Source organism: Ixodes scapularis, unplaced genomic scaffold, assembly GCF_016920785.2.
Source record: "Ixodes scapularis isolate PalLabHiFi unplaced genomic scaffold, ASM1692078v2 PGA_scaffold5__190_contigs__length_132052651, whole genome shotgun sequence".
NCBI lineage: Eukaryota > Metazoa > Arthropoda > Arachnida > Ixodida > Ixodidae > Ixodes > Ixodes scapularis.
In genome coordinates this window covers 92025966-92049469 of record NW_024609880.1, presented here as the reverse complement: position 1 = coordinate 92049469, position 23504 = coordinate 92025966, and the positions used below count along the sequence as shown (strand labels likewise).

Here is a 23504-nt window from a genome sequence, read left to right as displayed (position 1 = left end):
AGGGTAGTGGCGCAAATCAAAATACGAAACATGCGCAGTGCGGAGTAGTGGCGCTAATCAAAATACGAGACACGCGCAGTGCCCTTCACGTGTATTGTTGTTTTACGGTTGATTCACCCGATTAAAAAGCGTTTGCACAAAAAAAGAAGAAAATACACAACATAGGTAGTGCTTCAAGACACTAAAATGTAAGTGTTCAGGCACAAAGTACAAGCGCGTGCGTAAAGATAACTAGATATTTTTTCATAACATCTACACGTGACTATATTCAGATCGTGACTCGCGAGAAAGAACGTATTCAAAACTTTGTGCAAGGCCAACTTGACACTCGAAATGTCGGAATAGACGATTTGGAAAGTGCAACAAGGAATGGCTAAGTTGCACTCGTTCAGTGATATATTATGCATAAAACACTGCAAAGTAACGGCAAAAGTAACGTCGTTACTTTCATCGTTACCTCAGAAAAAAGTAATAGAACTACAGTTACAAGTTACATTTTTAAAAAGTAACTCGTTACAGTTACAAGTTACCAAAAAAGTAACAAAGTTACAGTAACGCGTTACTAGTAACGCGTTACTACCCAAGACTGACTCTATGTCTCTTTGCGGAAATTCAGTGAGGGCTGCAGTCGGCCTTAGATATCTGAGTGTATGAGGATTCGTGGGTGCAAAGAAAATAGCTGAGTTTGAAACGTCCCTCTTTTTGTGCCTTTTTCTTCGGCTAAAAGTTTTGCCTATTGTACCGCAGTCTCGGGACCTGAAAAAAGAATCGATGTCCATTAGCTCTCCTGGACCCGACTGTTACCAAGCGAAGAACAAACAGAATAAACCCAAGCTAAGTAACCAAAAATTTAACGAGATCCTGCTCATCGTAGACGTACTGTTTTGGTACTTTTAGAATATACCTTTTAGAAATAAAATTAAATTACCCAACTGGAGGAAAACATGAAACGCCGTTCCTTTTTCCGTTCCTGTAAAAAAGCTAACGAGCTCCTGTTCCAGTTCCACCGATGCAAAATAAAATGGCGGCGTTCCTTCTGTATTCCTAAAAGAAACGCGTTCCAGGAACGCCCGTTACGTACAAAACTGTCATCAACCTATGTTTTTCCGGGTAGCCTCTACTAGACAATTCAGTCACATACGTCTACTGGCGGAGAGGACCCATTTTTTGCCAGTTTCTTGGAGATTCAAAGAGTTTAATATCAGCCAAGATGAAAGGTGTAACCACTGACTTGAGTTAAGGACCACATCTTTGTGGATGCCGGCTTATTTCTATTTTTAAGCTGGCGATGTCCAAAACCCCAGAGCAAGAAGGATCCACTGCCCTCACCAGTGCAACCTTCTGTATCTACACTGTTAAAAAAAACCGTAAAATTACAGGGAGCGCCAACGGGACCAGAGCCGCTCGCGAGCCGTCGTTGCCGTTTCGCCGTAAACCCCTCCACCGCACCCGAACGAACAGACATAGCCGGCGCGCTGCGCAGGCGCAGTCAATGCAGCCCTTTTATTCGGAGAGGCGGAAGGTCACGTGAACTTCTTTCCCGCGCTCCCGTGGGACGCTGTCCGCGTGAAGGCACCCCTGGCGCATGCGCAGTGAGCGTGTCGAGGCAGATCCCGCGCAATTCGGCGACTTTGTGGACGTGTTTTTGGTTCGCCGCACTCAAACCTGGAGATTTCACGGTAAGTGCATTACATCCCCTTCCTTGAACTGTTTGATGAATACCTGTCGCACCACTGTTTTCTTACATGAGTCGAGCAGTTGTCTGGATTCACTATTATGCATTGCTCGCCACAAGCGTGTGCAGACGATGTGTGCCTCGCGCTGGAGGTGCGTAGCGTTTTGGGGTAACGGGGTCTTTGCCTTGTTGGTTTCGAGTGTTACTCTAGCATTATCACGAGACGTAGTGTGTCGGTGTTCTACGTTTTTCTTGCTCCCTTCTTAGTGAAATATTATTCGGCTACGTGAAACGCTCTTGGATTAGCGCTCCGCTGGAAAGGCAGAGGTCCCTGGTCCGGTTCGAGGACCATGCACGCCGATTTTTTCGGTAGCTGCTTGTTCGACATAACGTGCTGTTCAGGTGCAATTTGTTTCGAAACATGCAAAGCGACACAGTGCAATGAGGTTTCAAGTGCCCACAATAATATACTATATACGTTTGACCGAAGTGTAAAAAACTAGTGCCAAAATTCCTTTTTTTTTTTTGTTCGTTTGTGCCGAGCCGACATTTAGCTTCCGTGCACTCTCATATTGTTACGGTAGACTTGTGTGGATTTAGGAAACTTTAAATTGATCGATTCGACCTTCGTGTCTAACACTGCCAGTACTCAAATGCTTTGCAGTACGTCTTTAAGTCCGCGGTCTTTTTTTTTTTTTTCGAGTTCGTTGAGTTTAGTTTTCTCCATTCCTTGGTTCGCTACTGTGTAGCGACGGCGCCGGACTCTACGTAATGAGTCATGACTGAAACACATTTGCGAAAAGCGGCCAAATTGTATGAAGAAATCGCAAACGAAAATCAGACAGCAACTCCTATTGCCTTTTTTTTTTTTTTTTTTTTTTTCCGGCGGGGAAACTTGGAGGGGGACGGAGCGATGTCGCAACGTTACTTCGGGAGTTCCGTCCGTTCCGTCCCTCTCCGGGTTTTCTACGCTATGGCGCAGCCGCGGCAGCCGCCGAGGTTGGTTGAGTGTTTCCGCGGTTTTTGATCAGCTTTGTACGAAGACTGATTTTCGCCAATCTTTGTCGTGTTACGTGTATGTGGTGAACGGAGCATTGCGGAGACTGAGAATTATGTGGGCTGTTCGCTGTGTTGTGGCATTCGGGCAAAGCAAGATCGCGGTGAGTTTGCTCGTGTACAGTCGGCGGTAAAAGTTTGCGGGGCGCGGGAGCGTCAGCCGAAATGACTGGTTGCGCCTTCTGCGGCGCGCGGCCGCTCTCAAGATTCGCGCTTCGAGAATGCTTCCTTTCGTGCTCGAAGCCATGACTTTTTCGCTCGCTTCCGCCCGACGTGCACGAGATAACCGGCGCAAGGTGCCGCTATGACAGCCCTCACGCCGCGCGTCTGCCTCAGCCACCGTGGTAGGTGACGAAACTCGCGCATGCTACAGATAACATTTCGCGGCACCTTGCGCCAGTCCCAGTTATATATCGTGCGTGTCGAACGGAAGCGAGCGAAAAAAGCATGACCGCGATTAAGAAAGGAAGCGCGTGCGCATAGCGTGAGTCTTGGAGCAGCAACGTGCGTGAGAAGGCGCAGCCAGTCTTTTCGGCAGTCGCTCCCGTGCCCCGCAAACGTTTGCTCCCGACTGTACGTCGGCCGATGCTTGTGTCGGTGCACATCTCAATCTCAACTAAACATCGAGCGCCGATTGTGGCTGACTCCATGCATGTAAGAACGAATTAATCTACCAGGAACTTCGTGAATAAGAACGAGGCAAGCGTGTGGCTGTAGAAGGATGTCGTGACCGGTGGCATACGTGCACTGGTTTCCGCACGTTGCTTCTGTTTACTTTATCTGTTGTAATAGCAGTCTTTGTACCGGTGCGTGAAGGCCTTGGTTGCTTCGAAAACCAAAGCTGATACCGCCAGTCTCTTTTTATCCGATGATTCTGTCAAGTCCTAATCACGGCGTCATATATATATATATATATATATGAGTGCACGTTTGGTGTTGTTTGCATTAATTTTACTGCGGAGGACGTTGCCTTTTGCGCGGGATCAGTCTTCTCGTGTAACTTGTCTCCCAAATTTGCGTGCAACAATTTTTGCACCCTCCGATTTCCGTTCTATATTCGGTTTCTTTTCTTGTAAATGTGTTTCAGCCTTAACATTTTGCCGCGGCGCAGCTCTGTTCAGAGAAGAAACGGTCTCAGCACAGCAGGGTGCACGAAGCGCGTCGTGTGTTTAGAGAAAAAGGAAATGAAATTGGGCAAGAAATGATTTGGTAACTGCACCGTAATAAGTGGCTGCCAGCAGTGGAAAAAAAAAAAAAAAGAGAGATATGTTGCCTTATAGTTGGAGTTAAGTCATCTGCCTTATTGTAGTATTTGAGGTAGAAAGGAGAACAAACTAGATGCCTGGGCCGGCTTGCAAGAGACAGCGTCTCGGTTGAGACTGCTCAAAGAAAGCGCTGCCAAGGCTCGGGCGCGCGAGCGTCTAGGACTCGGTTTAAGCTCTAGCACTAGCCTTGACAGCGCTTTCTTTGAGCAGTCTCAACCGAGACTCTGCTTCATGCAAGCCGGCCCACATATCTAGAAAACCAATTTTCTGCCCCAAAAGGTGGTAAAAAAAATGTGTCACATTACTGTGCAATTGCGGGGCGTTAGCGTGAAACATTTTCGCGGTAGACTGCAACGCAAACAAAAAATGGAAAAGAGCAAGAAAAAAAAACAAAAAAACAGTAAGTCCAGCGCGAAATGCTAGGGAAAGGAAGGTGGGAGTGGAGGAAGCAGATGGATAGCTGGCAAGGAGAGGAGGAATTTCCTTGCCAGCGTTGTTTACTTACTCCTTTCCATGTTCCTTTCCCTTGCCCTTGGCAGCAGTTTAAATCAAATAGCGCTGCATCGTCCTGGCTTTCATTGCACTGCTCAAGCTATGAATGACAAGGCGCTATACCATTCCAGCCGAGCTCTGTTCACCTGACCTCTCAAGCTAGATGCACAGAAGCGAAAACCTAGCCAACCTAGCCGAACGTTTCACATGACAATTACTGCGGCCATTCATATCACTGCCCAATGTTAGCATGCTAGACTGTAGCTCCTCATGGCTCGGGCAACCTAAAAGAACACGGAAACATAGTTTTGTATGTTAAGACTGGACGACAAGACGACACGCACGCTGCAGGTGTAGACAGGCTGGTGCAGGTGTTCTATCTTTCTGGTGTAAATAGAAACATTGCCTTCAGATTAACACAGAACATTGAGGATGGCTGTTTTGTACTTCAGTTTAAACACAATGTTAGTTTTGAAACTTGATGAAAGCTCACGTTAAGTGCTTTATAATCCTTACTGTGTTAATTTCTAGATAGGTGTATGTTTATGCTGTGTGTCATTATCTTCACAAGCACAGTTGATTTAATGTTCACTGACTTCAGTTGTGGCAGGAATAAAAAAATTTGGGGTCAAGGATTAATATCTTTGGATTAGGACTTCGCCATGATTGCTTCGAATATTGGTAATGTTTCAGGTATCTTTATAAAAATGCAAAGATCATGTGTTTAAGTACAAAATTGGGAGAGAAAAATGTTTTTTTGCAGATCTTGGGACTTAAAGTAGACCTTCTATCCGAAAAAAGAAAGCCAAATTGTTCAGCTCTCATGTCGTCTTAGGATATTGTATTTCTCAGGGTCCCAACAAACATGTTCAATATTAAATCAACTTGAAATAAACCAAGCACTCCTTTTTGGTTATAGATGAGACATCACTGCAAAAGATGCCAGAAAAAGTTTACATCATTGGACACGTTCTTCAAGCACACATTATATCATGAAACATCATCAAGAGGTGTTCCATGCAGCGTTGTCGGCTGTGAGGCTGCATTCAAAAATTACAACTCATTGCGAAGCCACATCACAAGGTGTCATTCTCCGCTTGCACCTCGTAATGCAACTAACTTCCAATCCTGCCGGACATGCAGTGTTAGTTCCTGCAGTGAAGAGGTGAGCCCTGGAAAGGCTTTTATCGAGCACCTCAAAAAACATCTCACCGGCAACCCGCCAACTGTTGTAACTTGTCCAATTGATGCGTGTGATAGCCAGCTTAGGACATGGGGTTCACTCATGACCCATCTTTCCATATGCCATGGGAATGGAAAAAAAAAATCAGTGGTGACAGAGCCAGTAGAGCAGGATGAAATAGTGACGTCATGCTGTAGCAAGGATGACAATGGTCTGGAGAACATTAGGGAAAAACCAGACGTTGAGAGTGAAGTGCGTTCAGTCATAGATGATGTGGATCCCACTCACTTAGATCGAGACTCTTTCCTTTTTAAAAAGGCAGAATATGTTCAGTTCTTTGCAAGAGTCACTCACTTCGAAAACAAACATACACTATTATGCTCATAAAAAGGTGCTTTGAACGACGAATACGATTGCTACTTTCACCATACAGTGGTCCTTGCAGATTTCTTTCCTTCAATATTTTGCTTTTCCCAAAAAGGTATTTTGATTACAAAGATTTTGGATATGAGGAGTCAGTGATAACATGAATTTTTTAAGGCTTACAGGTGTCTGTCTGGACGGAACATTGAGCCTGCCCAAAGATGTCCTCCTCCTCGTGACATTCCTATGTTCAAGCCCCAAAAATGATGCTGTGCTCGAGTGGAGCCTCAAAATCAACAAGGCCGAGGCAGAGTTCAAAGATCAAAACGCAGCAGCTGTCTGCCTCCTCCCATTGCTTGCATCCTACTTTCAAGAAAACCTCGGAGAGCTCTTCCAGTTACATCAGGTAGGAGCATTCATAATAACCAGGTTATTTGTTTCCAAAGACACATCCTCATGACCTTGTTGAAAATAACTTCCTGGAAGTCTCACACAGGCAGTCAGCATTCCACTGAGAAACTATGCATCTGGAAATACTAAACTTTTCTTCATTTTTTGAAATTTTCAGCTATATCAGTCTTCCTGTATACCGTAACATACCGGTCATGCACCTATGTCCGAATAGGCGCCTACCTAGTGATTTTTAACCATTGGAGCAATGCCTTGTACTCTTTCTGCAGTTTCGCTTTCTGAGCGACCATCCCCCCACTTTTTCAGAATTGTCTGCAAAATCTTTGTGAACGCTTTCTTGGTATCTGACGACAATGCTGATAATGAGCACGTAAAGAGTGAAATTACTATTGCTCTACGAGGAGCCAAACCTTCCTTAATCTTTTCCTGGCTGAGGTGGCTCAACTTATTATACTTCACATTAGAGTGCAATGGGAAGATATGCAACTCTAGGCTGGGTCATCTTATAGTATGTTCTACATAAATATTTCACTAAACCAAAGGGGGAGCGGCGGTGGGCACCCACTCTTGTACCACTTGCTTCTAATGGGTTCACATGATGTTTTGCATTTTTGGGATCGAGTGTTAGAGTTAACACAAAAATTGTGCTAGAGAATTAACTAGTGACAAACGTTTGTACTTCCACTTCGACTCCTAAGTTAGGATCATTTGTTTTTAATATTAGCAGCTTCCTTGTCCCGCAGGTGTAACAATGAGGCTTTGTGACAGATATCAGCAGATACATTGCTGCTTATTTAACGTTGTTTTTTAGTTGTTATTGAGCGTTAGGACAACAAATGTTTGTAGTTAAAAATGTCCTTATTAGTGAGAAAATAACAGGAACCGCATCCTTTGATCTCGGCAAACGCTATCTCCTGTAGGTGGGATGAAGGGTTAAAGGAAATAAGGGTGAGATGAAAATAAAGTGGGTGAGACGAACCTCTTTCACATAAGTGAGGGGTGAATGGAGAATAGCCTTTTGGTATTCCCGAATACACGTGGGATTAACAGACTCTTTCAAGGTTTGGGGTTCTTGCATGTGTGGGCAGTACCAGGAGTGCGCTTCTGTGACTGTGACCTCGCAGTGGGCGCATAGGCTGTTGTCTTTTTCCTGTGTATGGCGGCTTATGCACCATGTTCTTGTGGGTGTTACATTTTGCTGTTTCCTTGGAAACCATAGTGGTGTGGGTCCGTTGTCTTTTCAGGCGAACCTCTTCCCACCTGGTATAATTACCATCTGGGGGTGGGTCTAAGTCTTCTTTGAGTAGAGCCGTGAGGTGTTTTCAGTGGGCCTGTTGTTTGGCTTCCTGGGAGAATAGGGGATCCTTTGTGTCTTTTTCAATGAAGGCGGCGCTGTTGTCACCAATGATAGTAAGGATAAGGGAAGACAAAAACTCGCATGCGGCGGCAGACACTGTTTTATTTACTTGGGAATGGTTTGGTGTACCAGGAAGCAGTGGATTTAAAGTTGTCGGCCTTCTTGCCAGAGTCCTTTAAATGTGCCCCACACTCGTCGTGTGTTATCTCGGAGCTTGCACCTCAGTTGTTTACGGAGCTTCTGGGTGTATTTTTTATCTTCACCGTGCTTGCATTGAAATTGGCTTGGAGTTTTCAGTCCTTATTTCTCCTGTAACATTGTTGGGCTTGCAGTCTGATAGCACACAAGTTGAGGAGATGAAGGTCGGGGTCTGGGTCGTCTTGTTTGGCTTGGTACTTCTGAGTGGATGTGGCTTTCATTATTCGCTCACCTAGACACTTTTTCAGGTGCTAGGTTAATGAAGCTGATCTGTCATTTAGTGTTGTGGTGTCTTTCTGTCATTAATTCTATTTCGACGGGTAGGTGCTTGCTTCCCAAGGCGTCGGAGCAGTTCGCACTCGGGCTTGGATGTTGTGTATGGCCCATGTCAAGTCTTGTGGTGTCGTTCTCAGTGCGACGTTTGCCAATGCGAATGGCAGTCTGTTTTTCTTTGAGAATTCATAGATTGGCCTGCTTGGCGGGTGTGAAGACATTGCACTCTCTGTCATTGTCTCGCTTGTATCCCCATATTCGTGCATCTGCGGTAAAGTCGCCGGCCACGATAAGTTCTTCGGGCATCATTCTTTGCGATCCGCCTTACGTCGTCTTGCTTGTGTCCCACAGTTCTACATTCTGTGGGAATAAATATAGACCCATAGATGTATGGTACCTTCACTAGCATTTCGTGCATTTCTCAATTAACCACACATGTTTTCTGACTTTTCTTAGGTGACAACAGAAATCACAGAGGAGTTTCGTAACAGTCTGCCTGCTTCTCCTGCAATTGTTGCACTAGGTGAGCTTCATGTGTCTTTTCCTTGCATGCTTTGTATTTTTGAAGGTGCTTTCTTTTTTAATTTGTGTTGAATTTTGGAACAACAACCTAGACCGTTTTATCGTGGGTAGTGCCATTTTAAGAGTGAGAGAGAGAAGAGGGGTCAGTGCAGATGACTCCTAGTGACTCAATTGTAGTGGGATACTGTAGTGTTGTAACCAGAGTGCTGGAATACTGCAGTGGTGTAACCAAAGGGTGGTGTGCCGATTTTGACCAGAGCTAGATAGACGACCACATTGTTTGGTTTCGGCAGCCTTATCAAGCACCAATGTAAAGCACATGTCCTGGTATTATACCATACTTTGACAATCAATGTTTGATTGATCCAGCAAGAAAAAGAGAAGTTTTTATTTTGGTTTGTGAGTGAAGGTGCCACAAAACGGCATACAGCCCAAACAGCAGGTGCCTGTGAGGCATTTGATTGTTTGGGCCTGCATTCTGTGTCTTGTCCAACCCGAACAGCCAAATTTTCTGCTCGTAGAATGTGTGGTCGCATGCGGTCTCCGGTCATTTAATTTCTAGCTAAAGCAATTTAAACGAAACCGACGACTGGCATTGCACGTTGGCATCAGACTTCCATGCTACTGATTCTGTTCACAAACTCAACAAAAAGTGTTTGATTCTACATGCTCATATACAAATTTTTTGTTTTGTTCAAACCTTCAGGAGCACTTTGCATAACTTAATGTCATTACTGGGTATGGTAGCTCAACACTATTTAGTGCGACCCTTATTTGGCTTGGCATATAAGGTGTGCCTTATCTGTGATTGTGATGCATCTCAGTCTCAGATCTCAGATATGCGTCACAATCCTATATCGGTGTGCCTACCTATTCAGTGTCCCTGCTGGTAATACCTCTATAGAAGTTTCCAGATGCGAATATGACAATGGTATTTTTTTCTTCATTTAATGCGTGAGCGTTAAAAGCCCTATTAGAGAAAAAGCCGGCGTAGTGGTGTCGGTCGCATGACTTTTCTGGTCACTTGACTAGATAGGTCGATACATCTGATACTAACACATTTTCTCCGCATTAATTACATTAATCGCTTGTTTCTTTCCTAGGCCGCTCACTTTTCGAATGCAGCTGCCAGCTGTTTGTGGACCATGAGGTGATGGTGGAAGATGTGGGCTTTCTGCAAGCTGTGGAGCTCCTTTTCGCACTTTATTATTGTTTAAACATCCAGTATGCCAAAGGTGCGGGAACCACACTTGAGTTCATTCAGAGGTATGGTTTATTTCCTTCATAATTTTGAGCCTCATGAGAGGAAATAAAGAGCAACTCTGCTGAATTTTGGCTGAGAAAACGATTAGTTCTCTTTATAATCATCTAGGAAGGCTACAACTGAAATCTTTCTGTATATAAAATTGGACCCTCAAAGTTTGACAAGCGCTAATCTGCTAATTTTAGCGAGCGATGTGCAGGCTAGCCAACTTTGGCACTTCCTTCAGATGTGACGTCATGTTGATGTCTGTTGTATACACCGGCTTTTTTCTCTTTCAACGCCATCACATGTCCAGTCAGTTCAGACAACACTACCTAGAGTTGACCCAGTGAGTAGGGTAAATCACGTAATCATGCATCTGCCATGGACATGAGTGTGCATGCAACTGACGTCGCTGCTTGCCCTTTGCCGAAGTTTCGGTTTCAATTTGCGACTTGAGTTATAAATAGCAAAGTTGCACAAACAATATTCTACTTTTCGTGAAACAATGTAGAGTTGTTCATGAGTGCTTTTCAAAGTAAGGTCATCCACTATCTTGAAATTTTCTAAATTGAGTAGAGTTGCCCTTTAATTTGTCACTGGCTACCCACATTTCCAAGCTCAGTTTCAGAGTCCATTATTAAACCGCAATAGGGTGTTGTATTCTTGGACCACAGAATGAAAAAAACGTGCTCGGGACGAAGGAGACGACAAACATTTCTTTCAACTAAGAACAACAGGAATGAACTTAAGAGCACTCCGTGCAATTCAGACTGCCAAGAAAATGGAGAGAAAGGGAGGCAGGAAGATAAAAAGGAAAGTGTAAAGTTAGAATTTTAACTCATGCTGTTACTTCACTCTTTTTCTTATTTCCTTCCTTACAATTTTTGACACTTACCTTTCTCTCTTTCTGCCTCCCTTTCTCTCAATTTCCTTGGCGGTCTGAATTGAAGGAAGTGTTTTTAAGCTCATTCATGTTGTTAATTAAAAGAAATGTTTGTCGTCCTTCGTCCGGGTATGTTTTGTTCTTTCTGTGGTCTGTGAATTTTACCAACGCACTCTTCAGTTACTTTAAAGGTTGTTATATCTTGCATAATAATTCGATTTAAAAATTTCACCTAATGTTACAATGTGACTATGTTTGATCCTATCCCAGAAATCACAAATAAATATGTCAATATATCTACTATTCCTATTGTTTTATCTTTACTGAATGTGTCATTTACTTATAATTCTATTTGGCATTCAGTTAGAAGGCAGAGTCATAAGCAGTATACATCATTAAATTATTTTTGGCTGGAAACAAATTGGAGCCTCAAAATATGTTTAATATACTCAGCTAATTATTTATTTAAGAGTTTCTTTACTGCACCACACTATTCTGTATCACTCTAAAAGTGTCTAGAAGTGATATGTGCAGATGATCTCTAATTCATCTAATTCATAACTAAATTTGACTGATATACAACCTTTTCACAACTTTTTGAAGCTTTATTTCTGCATGTTTTATTAGCATGTGGTTCATGTTTGATTTTGTACCTGAATACCTTTTTCTCGTCTTTATACATGTTTATCAATCGTATGTTCTTTCGACAGTGGCTGGCCAAAATGTGGCTTCCTAAAAAAAGAGAATGATTCTCTTACAACATTCCTTTTGCCATGTCTGGTGCTTTTAAGCAATCATTAACAGCTAGTTGAGTATTTTAGGTCATTCAACTGTCTGCAATACTAATTATGCAAATGAGTGCTTGCTTAATTACGAGTAGAAATGCAGAGAAGGAATTGCTTTGTGACTGTGTAGGACAACAGACAAATTTTAATGCTGTATTGTAATAAAAGAAGTAAGCACGAAGCAGGGATGGGCAAAATACATGCAAATATGTATCGAAATACAAATACAAAATGCTTCGTCAAAAATGTATTTAATTACAAATCTAATTACTTTAGCAAAAAAGTATTTAAGTACAAGATACAAATACAGACAGAAAAGTAGTTGGTCTCTTCCAAATACTTTTCCAAATACATTGCTTAAAATTTGCGTCAGCGACTTCAGGGCACCTGCAACAGGTTTCTGGGCATCTCATTTTAATTTTGCATCGCACACTCGGGAGTTAGTGCTCGAGGCTCTAGTAACGTAATACAAATATAATCACAAAAAAAAATGTAATCAGCTTGGACGTAATAGGTGAAAAAAGTACAGAGCTTCAAGCAGTTTTTTTTTTTTTTTTTGATTACATTTTGGTATAGACAATCAAAGGACCGAGACGACCAAGACGCGCAGCACTAGCTACAGATTTTTTTATTGTTGCAACTCGCACCAGTTACAAACATCTGGATGACCCGCGCATTTAGAATGTTCGAGGCAAAAGTATGGATGGAAATCAGGCTGGAAAGCATCACAAGTTGTCACTGTCACTTATTTAGCCAGTCTGCCTGTGAACGTCGATTTCGTCACTATTCTTTCCCTGGACTAGCATCGTAATTACAAAGTCACAAAACGCTTGTGCTTGATTGAGAGACACTGCATTCGGTGCAGAACGTAGTTTTCTTCCTGCTCTGGACAGTGACAATAAATTTGAGGGATGTATTTTCGCCCACAAAATTGTATTTAATTACAATTGTATTTGAAATACACACGTTTTAGTATTTAAATACACACATCAAATACATTACAGAATTTTTAATTAAATACAAATGCAAAATACACAAAGTATTTGAAATACGTAGTTCAAATACTTGTATTTGAAATACTGCCCATCCCTGGCGCGAAGTATGTACTTGTTCTTCTGTTTATGTCGCTGCTATAAAATTTACTTTTGTTTGCTTCCAAAACTTCTCCCAAATGACTCAAATCAATTACATCGCTGTCTGTTCAATATCTTTTTAAATCAACATGTTTTTAGTGTTTTGTAGGTCTAAAAGTTACATATATGAATCCTACCCCTTAAGATGTGCCACATGGGGCTTATAACTTCTGAAATATTCCGAGTTCTGTATCCCCATCGCATCTGAGTGAGGGAAGCCTTGAGTGCCAGATTTTCTCCTCTGTCAGAAAAATGACACATTATTACAATATTTTTTTGTTGTTCCCTCATTGTTTTATTTTCCTCACAATCTAGGCATGAATTTGTACCTTGACATATTTTCTTTAAGTGCACAGTGCACAGTCTGCTGGCCTAAATGTAGGTTTTGCTCAGCTTGTTATGGCTTAATTGTTATTTCAGGAACCTTCAACACACTTATACATTTGAACTGTGCACCTATGTGACTTTGGTGGCAAAGCTTAGGGCTTTCGACATTAGTTGTGCATGTAAAATATCAGCAAGTACTGATCCCAAATCCTTCACTGCAATTTTTTTTCACTTGTCTGGTTTCTGACCAAATACTTATGGGCCAATCTGCTATTTGTTTCAGATACCAGGTTGGTATCAAACAACATGATGGGTCACGACAGGAGGCCGGGAGGTCGAAAGGAGCTCGGGCAAGAGCAATCAAAGCCGCCACAGATCTTGCTGCTTTTGAGAAAAAATGGAACAGTGTGAGTACATATTTGATTTGGCATGTGTACGATGTGGTATCAAAAGGTTTCCAGTCTTGTCTTGTATTAAAAAGAAAAGCAAATGGTGGCACAACACTGCATTCACAGGGGTCGAGGGCAGCAACCTTGATCTGTCATGGTGCTGAGTGGCTCAATGTGGCAATGCACAGGCGAGTTGGTGCATGATTATAACTGGTAGCAGCATGCAAAAACACACGGACAAAGGGACGAATGCACAGGACTTCGGTGTTTCCTTTTCATTAAACATTTAGTTGAAGTTCAGCGCTCGCCTTGTGCATTTCCTCCCTTTGTCCTTGTGTTTTTGCGCGCTGCTACCAGAGGCTTAGAGCATCGCTCTGTGAGCTTGGGAGCCCCTGCTGTGCAGGTTTTTGTGACTTCATGTGCGTGCGCCTCTGCAATTTGTGCAAGTGGTTGTGGTCCTCCCGTAGCCTTTTCAATCATCTGAATATGAATTTGTTTTATTTTCAGCTCATCTGATGATCGATCGGATGCCATGAAGGTTTCTTTATAATTATGTTCTTTTACGGTTTACAATATAGTTCTTCAATTTCAAAACTGCCTCCGTTTTGTCTTGTCCCTTTTTTCAGACACACTACACTTGTTTATAAGGATTTGTCGTTATATTACGGAACTGTACTGCGCTAACTCATGATGCCAGACGTTATCTGTAACCCTCCGTAATACTACCAAGGCCGTAGCTGAGAGTTCACATTATTGTTACCGTACAGCGAGCACACAGCGATAGAAGTGCAGTACGCAAGTACGGGATTAAAGCTGCAAACTAAACTTGAGGTATGCAAGCCGTCAAGCGTTCCGACGGTATTGAAGGCGTAAGGGAAGGGTACGGTAACTGAACTGTTACCGTTACAATACGGCAATGGAAGTGCAGTATGAAAATACGGGACTGAAACCGTACCCTTCCCTTACGCCTTCAATACCGTCTGAACACTCGACGGCTTGGATACCTGGAGCTAAGTTTGCGGCTTTAGTCCTGTACTTGCGTACTGCGCTTCTATTGCTGTATGTCTGCTGTACAGAAATGATAATGTAAACTGTCAGCTACGGCTTTGGTGGTATTACGGAAGGTTACAGATAATGTCTGGCATCATGAGTTAGCGCAGTACGGTTCTGTAAAATAACGGCACTTTTTTTAACAGTGTACAGAAGGGGCAGAAGGCTGCCCCTTCTGTATTAAAAAAAAAGTGCTTAACCAAAGCAACCTCGAAAACAAAAAGGAAGGCGGACAAACTGATCGTATTTAGAACTGTTCGTTGAGTGCAGGTACATTTTACTGGAAACTGCTTTCCCACGTGCTCCCAATAAGGAAATCTCCGGCGATTTATCCACCCTTTGAACAAAAGAACGGCCTCGAGGTGCTCGCTGCCGTCATCCCGAAAAAGGGGTCCAATGCATTCAGCACGATGGCGCTCTCCGGGGGAGGGCGGAAGGCCTTCGTAGAAAGCGCTCTCGATTTCTGCAAGACAGAGGCTGAACAGTCTCGTCCTTAAAGGGACAATGAAACGAATTTCGGGCCGGAATAAATCAAATTATATTGGAACAGCCAGTAACTTTTGCGTACTCGATCGGCGACGTCCAACTAAAGAAGGAGGATGTAGTAAAGTATCTAGGTGTTAAATTTTCTCATAATTTGTCATGGAGCGCACACATCGACTTCGTCACGGCCAATGCCAACCGCATGTTAAACTTTTTGAAACGTAATTTTAGGGACTGTCCCCAAACTGCTAAAGCAACTCTTTTTAAGACTAACGTTAGGCCGATACTGGAGTACGCCAGTGTGTCCTGTGGGACCCAAAAGAGAGTCACTCGGGGAAAAAAATAGAGCAAGTACAGAGCGGGGCTGCGAGATTTGTCACAAGAATCTACAATTGCAGAGAAAGTGCTACCGCTCTTAAAAGGCAATTAGAGTGGGAGCCACTTTCCTCCAGAAGAAGACGTCTTCGTTTGAAGTTTCTTCACGCAATTTACCGTGATCAAACCGGAATTAATAAAGCTAAGTTTATTCAACCCCCCAACTTCGTATCTAGGAGATTAGATCACTCGGAAAAAATTAGAGAATGGACAGCCCGAACCAACGTTCTGAAATATTCATTTTTTTCCAATACTATTAAAGAGTGGAACGTCCTGCCATATGACACCGTTTCTATCTTGTCAAACTCACTTTTCTTTGACAGACTGTCACGTGACAGCTGGCCAGACTAACATGACTAGGAAGATGTTTTGATCCTCACGATGCGAATTTCGAGTGATTACTGGGCGCGGTACTGTTGTATGTTTATTTGTTCCTACTTCGATTACTTTATTATTCTTTGAACGAAGTTGATAAAACTACATCTGTGTGTGTGTGTGTTTTTTTGTGTCATGCGGCAAGTGAGTTATTTAATTTTGCTGTTAGCACATATTTTCCTCAGCTGATTCTTTTATCTTGCACGTACATGGAATGCGAGTCACCGATGTTTCTTTCATCATATTCTCGGCTTGCTTTTGATTGAGTGTGTTTTCCTGTGAGCTTGCGTTATTTCTTGTTTTTTGGTACATATGCACGTGTGTATGTACCCTCACAAATATGTACCTCCTCCCCCCCTGCAATAATGCCTTCGGGCGCTGCGGGGTAACCCGAAATAAATAAATAAATAAATAGCACATCATTTAGTGAGCCAAAAGAAAAAAAGGTAGAAAGTCAAAAGCCTAACTTTCAGTACGAAAATTTTAAAACACAGCAAACTCTCTCGTACCTTCTTCCCTTCGTAAGCTCTCTGCCTTTTCACTGTGATACATCCGCGGTCCCCGCAGCGCGTCACCGGGCCCTCGCAGCGCGTCACCGGGCTCCCGCAGCGCGTCACCGGGCCCAAGCAAACGTCACACGACAGCCGGACCTCAATTATTTCCTTCACCCCTAAGCTGACATTGTTGTGGTGGAAGCTACGCGCCTGCCGGACCAATCAGCCGCCTCCCTTTCATCACCTGACCTTATTATCTGCGCGTGGGTATGCGCGCGAGAATGTGATCACGTGGCAAAGTGTGGTTGACCCAACGAGCACGTAGCTTCCACAGCACTGTCAGCTTCGTGGTGAACGGGGTGGGGAAAGCAACTATTGTCTGAACTTTGAGTGACGGGCTAATCTTCTAGGGGGAGAATGGCTGTGTCCGAGTACACTGACGAGAGTCCAAGCAAGAGGGAACTTTCCCCTTTCCGCCTTCTTGAACTGTTTGGTAGAATGCGCGATTTATGAGTTGAGAAAAGCTAAGCAGGAAAAAGTTAGCGAGGACTTAAACAGACCGGGCGCGCTGGACAAGGGAAACTTCGTAGTGCTTCTCAAGGTCGGTGGTTCACACAATAAACCAACTGTTCGCAAAAAAAAAAATTAAAAATGGTTTGTGTGTTTAAGGGAAAGCGAAAAACATTGTAAACGGGGAAAACAAAGTAACAGAAAAAAGGGCCGTTCACATAGGACTACCTTGAGGGAACTTATGTCGAGGTACGGCTCAGTATAACCATGGCCAGTATTAGCAACGTCAGCGACCAAACGCGTTGCTTTGGGCTTCATTTGTGAATGATCAAACGCTTACTGTGACGTCTTTATTTGGGATTAGTTCTTCCTTTATTGATAAAAATCAGTGAAATTTCAGAGTGGCAACCGTGTCGATGTTGGTTTAAGGGTGCTACTACTCCAAGGTTCCATCGTAGGTTTTACGCACATGATCGAACCGCAACTGATAATGAGTAGTCAAGATTACAACTCATGACGTCATGACAAGGCAAGGTATTGTGCGTCTTACAATCACTCCGCGGCCTATAGGACTGTGGCACTAGCCCATGAGATCGACGGAGAGCGAATCACAAAGTATAAAGCGTAAAGGCAATAGGTCACGCCTTGCGTTTCATAACCTTCCAACGAGTGGAAGTGATGCATGCTTCTTTGCCCCTGACTTCTGACGTGGACAAGGCCGGCTGGTGTGCCAAAAGTCTGGCCCCTCTTTCCCTCAACGCACGCCATAAATATTTGCACGCCAAGAAAGGTAAGGGACGTTAAGAATCGTGAGATACGTAAAGAGACTTGGCACTTGGCGCGGACGTTCGCCCAATCGAAATTCGAAGAAGCGAATTGCCCTGCATTTGTGCTATAGTCTAAAACAAAATGGCGACACGTGCCGTCGTGCAACAGGTTGCCGTCTCAACAAAAATGACGACGCCTGGAAATGTACAGTTTTTAGGGCCACAACCTACTCTGTTTTGGAATGCCGGAATGTATGGTTGATCTAGCAAAGAGGCAAACATCTCTGAGCTACTTTGCGTAAGTTATGCGAAAAATGTTCCGTATGAGCCTTGCACTGGAAACAACTAACCGTGTCGAAACTGTCGAAACAATGATCACCAACGCATGCACTATCGAAACCATCCGATCACGTAGAGTGACCGCCATGTATGTCACTGTTGGTTGACTTGCTCCCCTTCTCTCATTTAAACGTGGCTGTTACAAGAGGTTCTTGTCTGAGTTCGAAAGCGCCTTGAAGGGAGTGTAAACATGCAGTACGCAATTTTATGCAGGCAGCCATAACAATCTTAACAGAGCGTAGGCAAAAGCAATGTATTCGATCGACACTTTGTGGACTTGGGTTTACCACACCAATCATGTAAAACAGTGCAGGTCGTAAAAACAAATGTCAGTGTTCTATCCACTTACGTCATACCTGGCCTCTTTCTGTATACTGCCAACAGCATTCAACTCGTAAGCCGCAGTAACGCTACTCGTACATCATGCAGGAGGCAAGGTGTTTTCTACGGACAGGCCTCAGGCATTTTCGAAGCATGCTTTCTTCAGACACCGGGAACGAAAACAAAACTATGCCCAACGTTGACTACGCCGATCACCTTGAGGAATTTTGTGCATAATTCGTACTGCAGGATCAGTGTCGCAAATACGTTCCACGCTTACAATTCAATCATACAAATCGGGTACGATGTTCCCGTACGATGTTCCCATAGAGTAGGCGCGTCCAGGGACGAACCTATATGAACCGACGAACGTTGTAGCGGAGCTGGCGGAGGGCGGAGTAACGTGCAGGCACCCGTTCATCCTCGCCCAATCTGTGGTGATTGTAGCGCGACGCTTTGAGACGGTGCAAACAAGAACCCTACGCTTGAGCGCTAAACAAGTACCACATTAAAACCGATGAACGGCTTTACCCTTTCGAAGAAGCGGAGTGGGTTATTAACACTATAATGAGCTCGTGACGTCGTCATGACGTCACCATGACTCCTGGCGCCCATTAGTGAGGTTTTCTTTAACGCCCTTCGTTGCCTTGGCCACGTGCTCAATGGCTCCGTCGTAGAACTGGCAGGTTTTCTAGAATAAAGAAGTCTATGGTGAAAGATAACCATCACGTACCGGACTCCCAGCGTTTGAACGAGATACTTCGTGCCATTCTTGCCTTGACAGTGATCATAGCATAGTATAGTCGCATTAAGGTCTCGGTCTGCATCTGTTCATACCAAAGAAACAAAGACATGATCTTGCGGTTTTCACAAAGGTTTTAGCCGCCTAACAAGTAAAAAGAACGACAAATATTAGTTCATACTCTATTTATTCCGCTGTATTTTTAATGTGTATTGACGTGAAGACCTGCGAACACCCTGTATTGAAGAGAGTGCAGAAGTAATTTTTTTCTTCCACTATATTTGACGTAACCTTCGATTTGACGCCTAGTTCATGACGCAGATGCAGGTCTTTTTCAGAAAACCGCCGCAGTAGCCTGCTTTTCGCCCGAAGCTCCTGCAGTGATTGTGGCATTTCTCTTGAAAAAAATGGGCAGTAATTACCACCGCGACCTATACGCCAAAGATGCATTGGTTCGTGAAGAACTTGTAATTCCCCCGTCTCTTTTAAAAAGTCGTCGCAGAAATGCTCGCCGATAACTCTGCTATAGTTCGTTGCAACCTAAGAACGAAGGGCAAGGGTAAGACGGGCCGGGGAGGAGGAAGCAGGCGGAACGCTAAAGAGAGAAGGAGGTTTCCCCCTTTCTTCTCTAGCGTTCCCTCTGCTTCCTCCTCCCCGGCCCAGCTAACCCTCGCCCTTCGTTCTTAGGTTGCGACGGACTATAGAAACTTTGCTCTCTCAAAATGTAACAGTTCTCACGAAATATATTAATACTATATCACCAGCACTTCTCGTTATGAACGCCTGTTCGTTAACTTGCTTATTCGTTTCTAACTGTAACATGTATCTCTCCTACGTAATGCTTATAATGAAGGCAATAAAAAAAAAAATAATTCATAACTCAAATTAGTGGTTGAATCAATTTCATTTTTATAGAACCGGAATATCGTGCCAGAAGTGGATACTGTTACAGGCTGAAAATATTTGTTAATTGGGCAAGACGGAACCGCCGATAAACAGGGACCAAGTCCCGGTTTATTTTGCACATCTGTCCAGTGATGTACCAAATGCGCTATATTTCTATCTCGAAAGAGTTGAATTAGTTCCGAAGAAAAAACTTAGCTTTTTTTCTTTCAAAAGACTAATATTTAAGATGAAATATACATACTATCCTTCTAAAAGTATTTGGGTTTTATATACAAAACTATACTTACCAACTCCAACAACCTGTTTTTCCAATAATCAAGACAGGTTGTGAAGCAACGTAAGGAGTTTATTGAACGGCCGCCGGAAGGACGGTAGACGCGCCTCCTCATATTTGGGGTGGCATAGTAGCGTTGCTTCTTTCTAGTTGTGGTAGCATGTGCACGTCTGCTTGATAATTCCCGCGCAGTAACCTCCGCGTCGTCCGATGCTCTGGCAGTGCCTGTGACAGGCTCCTTGGTTGAAGGGACATCCAAAACCGCGTCCTGAAAAAACACGTTTATATCGAATCAGCACAAATATTACATTTTAGAAACCTCGCACACGTATATTGAAAGAGTTGCATAAAACACCAATAATTGGCATCCGCTTAATCAATTTTGGCAATATAAACAGCGATCGGTGCCGCTTCTCATGGAAAGATTTCTATGAGAATGAACACGAGCGAAATGAAGCATTGAGCATGACCTCTACCTTCCACTTCGTTCGTGAACCAAGTATCGTCCAATTGTCACAAAATCCGAAGGGATAAGTAGGAAACAAAATATAGGAAAGTAATTTCATACTGCAATCAACTCCAAATTAGAACAAAATCAAATAACGCTTTTTAAGTAACTAAAAAAATCAAGCTGTTTTTGTTAGAGTGTGACAGGGATTGCTGCAATGAGAAGTTGTTAATAAAGCTATACTTAACATTTACCGTAATTCCTTCCACTGCATTGCTATCAGTGATCCAAAGAATGATCAAACAATGTGCCATGTTAAAAAGAATCTAGTGGTCAAGACTCACTGTTTTCTAACTACAGTGATTTAAATCAAAATAAATACCATATAAATAAAATAACCCTGATTTATAATAAATATAATTCCCTTGACTAAACTTTTTTCTGCCCTGGATTAAAAATTTAATTACAAAAAATCTAATCTTTTTGCCATGTTTGCCTATAGCAGCACGCTTCTCCCTCACGGTTCTGAGAGGCTACCGACCCGAACCATCACCCACTAGAATAACCAAAGCCTGCACACGAGAATTTCGAGGTCATCACGGTGAGATCGAGCGAAAATAGAAATTGTACACGAGTGCTGCGTTATCGCTCGGTTGGGTCTCGTGTCCAATCAACGCGCTGAAGTACGCTCGGCTTAGGGCTCGGGTCCAATGGCCGAGTTTGCGCCATCGGCTGTGATGACGTTCCATGGATAAAGAGTCGGGCGTTCGGAGGCCTTCGTTATTCTATAGGCTGTTGCGTGAACACTTTTTAGTTCACTTATGAAGATGCGACCAAGCCCAGAAGTGCGGCCCAAGTAACAGTTCATAAATACTCGAGATACATGTAATAATACGTTGTGCATCAATACTAAAAAAACGTACACTTGTGCTACAACAGAACGAGATTCCTGATTCAGGATATTCACATAATGGCTGTGATATAGACGCGGATTGTTTCCTTTTTGTTTGATATTTTCATGGTGCACTATACCTGCAAAATCATAACTGGCTTAATTTGATATAATGATTCAACAGATCGCTTTGAGAAAATCGAGAAAGCTTTGAACACAAATGAATGGCGAAAATAGTGTGTCGTGCGGCGTGGGGGATATTCGGATGACGCACAGACTGGGAAGCTCTTTGGCTTAAACTTCCGCAAATGTCCTTTATTTGATTCAGTTCAAACATATTCGCCGATGAAGAAAGGACGAAAAATTTTTGCTTTGAAGTGTTTCCGTCACTGTTGTTGGCCCCTTGAGTATCTCTGAACGTATGGCAATCGAACCTGCCTGGAGTCTTTCGCGCAGACTTTGAAGATGAATCCTTTGAAGTCCTTAACGTGGCTGCCTAATGCAGACGCTGTGGCGAATCGGGTGGCTGCCATCTGATTTTGGTGTGGCGAGAAGCTTAAATTATTCCAATAATAGATTTCTGCGTGCGGCCAGCTTTGTCTACTGGGATCTGAAAGGCGTTCTGAACAACTGTAGTAGCGGTCTGTGTGGTTGCGTTCCGCGCATGCTGAGAGCGACATAGCACATGGGCGGAACATTTTCGGAATATTAATATCCACGCATCCGCACGGAAAATCGATTCCGTATTCTTTGTCTCGGTGATAAGCGCTCAAAAAGATTTCTGAGGTTACAATGCTACATGGCATAGCGCAGAGCGCGTGTTGTTTTACACTTAGTAGAAAATTATGGAGCTTAGTTGGATCAAAATACTTGCAACGACATCGAAAAATAAACTTTTTGCCCTTTCTGGCCTAAAAATTACTGTACTGTTCTTAATGTTTTTACAGGTATAAATATTTGGGGTAGTGTAACTCACGAACTCGAACGTGAGCCACTTCGTTTTCTTCCTCTTGTGCGCTGGTAGTCATAAACGCTCCTGAAAAAGTTAGAAACATGCGCGACATTAGTTCATAGGGTTTATAACTCAGAGCTAAAAAAGCAGCTTCCGAGTTAACAGTTTAATATTTTAATCAATAATTACCAAAAATTCACTCACCAGCAACGAGAAGGGCGATCAAGGTAACAGCAATGACCCTCATGATTTCAAGGTTGATGATGCAGTGTTCTACTTGACCTGTGTTCTGCCTCATCAAAAAAAAATTAAAAAAAATATTGATGACTGTTCAAATTGCTCTAATCATAACACTCTTAAAAACTCTTACACAAACTCTTAAAAATGTGCGTAATTAAACTGCTAGCTGATCCTTAAATAAACTATATATCTATTTTTAATTTTATATATAATTATGTGTAAAATATAATAAATATATATAATTTTATCTGGTAAAGAGCATCGCTTGATAAAACGGATACCAACTGCGATACATATCTCTGCTTTTATAGAGCGCGCGGTAATGTTTGAAAAATGGGTCATTTACACAAGAAACCAAAAGGAAGGCATTTACAACTTACGTATTTGATAAATATGGCACTTTTTTATATAAAAAAGGGGAATCGCTTAAACAGCGGTTAAGTTTACAAAGATTGTCGTACCTTCACAGTGTGCCGAGGCGAAAAAGCTTGTAAGCGCTCCAAGCGTTGGTGCGCTTTTTATACCCGTAGCTGTGTACGAAGGTATGCGGAGCGTTGCCAGCAGCCGAACCTGGGGTTTCCCATGTAACAGATATGTGGATGGTATCACGCGTCCGGGCAGATATGAACTCCCACGCAACAATTTCCAGTTACTCGGAATTCCCCAGTCGTTGACAGATGGTTGGCTAGATTAAGGCGCTATCTCGTCCGGCGCGATTATTTTATACCCAGGTACGCAGCACGAGGGCTGAAAGTATCCTCCTATACTTAGTTTCACG

The 23504-nt window shown here is 43.1% G+C and overlaps 2 protein-coding genes across 3 annotated transcripts; one reads left to right on the top strand and one right to left on the bottom strand.

The window, feature by feature from the left end:
* The first annotated feature begins 2684 nt into the window (after positions 1 to 2684).
* LOC121047661 lies at positions 2685 to 14156 on the top strand. Its single transcript, XM_042293930.1, has 8 exons — positions 2685 to 2835; positions 5408 to 5571; positions 6212 to 6440; positions 8730 to 8796; positions 9899 to 10061; positions 13453 to 13576; positions 13685 to 13746; positions 14066 to 14156. Exons 1-8 carry the CDS (start codon positions 2788 to 2790, stop codon positions 14106 to 14108), a joined length of 900 nt encoding a protein of 299 aa, XP_042149864.1. The 5' UTR covers positions 2685 to 2787; the 3' UTR covers positions 14109 to 14156.
* Positions 14157 to 20245: 6089 nt separating this feature from the next.
* Positions 20246 to 23292, bottom strand: LOC120843581 (4 kDa defensin). Of its 2 annotated transcripts, none has more exons than XM_040214984.2 (4): positions 23188 to 23292; positions 22691 to 22775; positions 22511 to 22570; positions 20246 to 20462 (listed from the first exon to the last, which is right to left on the bottom strand). In XM_040214984.2, exons 2-4 carry the CDS (start codon positions 22731 to 22733, stop codon positions 20341 to 20343), a joined length of 225 nt encoding a protein of 74 aa, XP_040070918.2. In that variant the 5' UTR covers positions 22734 to 22775; positions 23188 to 23292; the 3' UTR covers positions 20246 to 20340. The 2 variants fall into 2 exon arrangements, with proteins under 2 accessions (XP_040070918.2, XP_040070917.2); XM_040214983.2 differs by having other exon boundaries at positions 22691 to 22779; positions 23188 to 23278.
* Between the last annotated feature and the right edge of the window lie 212 nt (positions 23293 to 23504).

What these genes read in the sequence shown, in the direction of transcription:
- LOC120843581 (XM_040214984.2), bottom strand. Translation starts at nt 22,733, where the DNA reads ATGAGGGTCATTGCTGTTACCTTGATCGCCCTTCTCGTTGCTG. An exon ending in GATCGCCCTTCTCGTTGCTG is followed by an intron (nt 22,571 to 22,690) that starts GTGAGTGAATTT and finishes TAACTTTTTCAG; the next exon opens with GAGCGTTTATGACTACCAGC. An exon ending in AGTGGCTCACGTTCGAGTTC is followed by an intron (nt 20,463 to 22,510) that starts GTGAGTTACACT and finishes GTGTTTTTTCAG; the next exon opens with GACGCGGTTTTGGATGTCCC.
- LOC121047661 (XM_042293930.1), top strand. Translation starts at nt 2,788, where the DNA reads ATGTGGGCTGTTCGCTGTGTTGTGGCATTCGGGCAAAGCAAGATCGCG. An exon ending in TCCTGCAATTGTTGCACTAG is followed by an intron (nt 8,797 to 9,898) that starts GTGAGCTTCATG and finishes TTTCTTTCCTAG; the next exon opens with GCCGCTCACTTTTCGAATGC. An exon ending in ACACTTGAGTTCATTCAGAG is followed by an intron (nt 10,062 to 13,452) that starts GTATGGTTTATT and finishes TATTTGTTTCAG; the next exon opens with ATACCAGGTTGGTATCAAAC.